The 2,914-nt window shown below is 40.1% G+C and overlaps 1 protein-coding gene across 1 annotated transcript; it reads right to left on the reverse strand.

Moving 5' to 3' along the window:
* Positions 1-446: 446 nt before the first annotated feature.
* LOC119650806 lies at positions 447-1,178 on the reverse strand. Its single transcript, XM_038053945.1, has one exon. The coding sequence runs from the start codon at positions 1,176-1,178 to the stop codon at positions 447-449; it is 732 nt and encodes a 243-aa protein (XP_037909873.1).
* Between the last annotated feature and the right edge of the window lie 1,736 nt (positions 1,179-2,914).

A 2,914-nucleotide genomic window follows, 5' to 3' on the forward strand; every position in this document is an offset into this window, starting at 1 on the left:
CCCGCACGGTATCCTTCTAACAATGTGGCTGCTATCCCAGAAGAAGCAACGGCAAGCGCAACGTTGGATGTCGCACGAAGAGTGGCATAAACTACTGACATGTCGAACGTCTTACCAGTTCCACCAGAGGCATCCAAGAAATATAAACCGCCATTTCCATCATCAATTGCCTTCATTAATGTATCATAAACTTCCTTATGTTGGGGATTCAACAGTGGTGATCAAATTCACGTTCCCGTTCCAATTCTCGATTAAATGTGTCATTCATTTCGCGATTTGGCGCTGGCATTCCTAACCTGACTAATAAACTACCACACATAAGGTAACACATGTCTTCGATCAAGAGTCAAACCCGATTATGAATCTTCTCATTCATCTCAAGGTCGGGATTTCTGGGACTGACACGAATTTGATGTAAAATATCTTCTGGCATATTATCCTTCTATTTATGGGTTCGATGGACAATGGGTACCGTTTTCTAGTAAATTGAGTTCTTCACTTGCAGCACGATATATTGGGAATATTGTACCATTAACAGTCGGTAGTAACTCAAATGACGTTGGCCCACGCATATTTACTAGCAACAACCGCAAATAGAAGCATTCACCATTCTTTGGATGAACTGTATACATATGACCAAGAGCATCAGTAGAACGCACATCCGGATAATCAGGAACCGTATCGCCTTGCTTCCGTCGTTGAAACTTCTTCGATGAAGCATTCCAAGTGTAATAACGTGGCATCTCCGAGTAAAGCAAAGTTCGTGCAAACGGATCGCTTTGGCAGATCACAAAGAAACTGGTCAATGTTGTCGCTGGAGGTATTTCAGCACGTTGAACAACATTCGAAGCAGTGAAATTTACTAGTTGACCATTCTCCAGATGCACCGCCAAATGCACAACAGTAGGATGACATTTGTGAATAGGGAATGCAAATATACGCCAAACCGCTTCATTGCAGTTCATATAACGACCAACTCGATAGCGCGCCATTTCATCGTTGGTATTGAAGGATTGGAAGCCAAAAACCGCCATATCGCTGCCTTTCGTGGCATATTTGCAAATGTATTTTATAGAATTTACTGAATTGCAATACTCAACGTCGCAATGTGTCTTGAACGTTTTGGAAATAAGTGGCGAATATGGAACAATCCAACTATTGTCTACAACGAAATCCATTTTTATCACATTTGTTGTGATAGTTCGACCGTTATCATCGGGTGATCGACGGCGATACAGCGTTGCCAGCGACGGTCTCCGCCGTTAATTTCCGTGGTTATCGTTTGGAACACTTGATTCAAATTAACACTTGATAAATCTCTTCTTGTGCGTCAAAAATAATCTACTTGTTGATCTCTGTCATTCGCTCGACGATTTCGCATTGTCAACCGAGCCGTGTCACGGGCTGCCTCGCTTTGATCTTGTGATTGAGAAGCACGAAGACGAGCCATACTAACGCGGCGCTCTTCACGAGCAATTCCTTGTGCTTCTTCAGTCATTTGCAATGTTTTGTATCCTTCTTGCATTACGGCTTTGTCGGGAAAGATTCGATCGTCTTGGTCGCGGCATTGTTAATGATGATTCAAAGAGAATACAAATTACTGATGATTATATATTTCTGACAAAATTTATAGTATCAAATTTTCTACTTAACCATAGACAAAATTACGTTTAGTTGTCACTTGCGTTTTGTTATTCCATGTCAGATGCATTTTTGTTATACCACGTTTTATAGTGACTTCGTGAAAAGGCGGTCGAACGGGATAGAAAGTATCCTATGTCCTCCTCCTGGTCCTAAGCTATCTCTCCACCAATGTTCAGCCAAATCGGTTCAGCCGCCCTTGATTTATAAATAGTGTAACTAACACGACTTTCTTTTATATATATAGATTAGATTGAAGGGAGAGATTTTGTTTATTTTAACTTCTTTTCAAATTAGTGAATCCTGGGTCACAAAAATTTTTGGAAATAGAAGATTGGGATCTTCCAAGTGAAGCTTAAATAAATATACATATGTGATATGGCCGTCTTTAATAATAGTTTTAAAAACCTACTTGCATAGAGTATCTTAATGCACATGTGCAAATAGACTGCGTGCAGATCTGTGGAATGTCATATTACAAGAAAGGCGAAGGTATTAGGGCATTCAGTCTTAACAGGACAACGGGTGCGTCAAGTTGATGGAAGTATAATTGCTACAGTTGAAAAAAGTCGAAATAGGGGCTATAGAAATTGAGAAAAAAAATTCAATTGTTTAGATACGATAATAATTGCTAAAAAAAACGGTTGTGATTTCGATGTGTCGGAATCAACCATGCGTACAACTTTTATTAGGAAAAAAATGTGCAGTCAAGTCAGTTGGTGGGCACATCTATGACTGCCAAAAAAGTGAACTCGAAGTCGATCATTCGTTCTTGAAAAAATGGAACACCTACTATCTACTAAGAACCAGCGACAAACTTATAATTACGGCCAAATCTAAGTCTCTGTTTGACGGTATTCGAAAACGGAAAAAGCATCCAGTACCTCCAAATTCAAAGCAAGTTGGGACTGGTTTGATAGGCTTAAACGTTGTTCAAACCTTCACAGCCTTCGACTTCAAGGTGAACAAGCTAGTACTAACGCGAAAGTAGCTGATGAATGTCCTTTCCCATTTAAGTATTTGATGTACAGGCGAAACTATCCTCCAAGTCAGTGTGAATGAAACAGGGCTGTTTTGGGGGAAGTTACCTTCAGCCAATTTTATTTCTAAAATCGAGCGTAAGGTCCCTGGCGGCAAACCTTTTAGCAGGCCTATTCGACTAACACTAGGTGGATATTGCAAGTGGAGAATTTAAATTAAAAATCCGGCTCGCAAATAATATGATTTGATGAACCGAGGCTTCATCTTTTATATCAGGGAACACACAAGTTCC

Source organism: Hermetia illucens, chromosome 3, assembly GCF_905115235.1.
Source record: "Hermetia illucens chromosome 3, iHerIll2.2.curated.20191125, whole genome shotgun sequence".
In the NCBI taxonomy this organism is placed as follows: Eukaryota; Metazoa; Arthropoda; class Insecta; order Diptera; family Stratiomyidae; genus Hermetia; species Hermetia illucens.

Coding starts and splice junctions, on each gene's coding strand:
- LOC119650806 (XM_038053945.1), bottom strand. CDS start 1,178: ATGGATTTCGTTGTAGACAATAGTTGGATTGTTCCATATTCGCCACTT.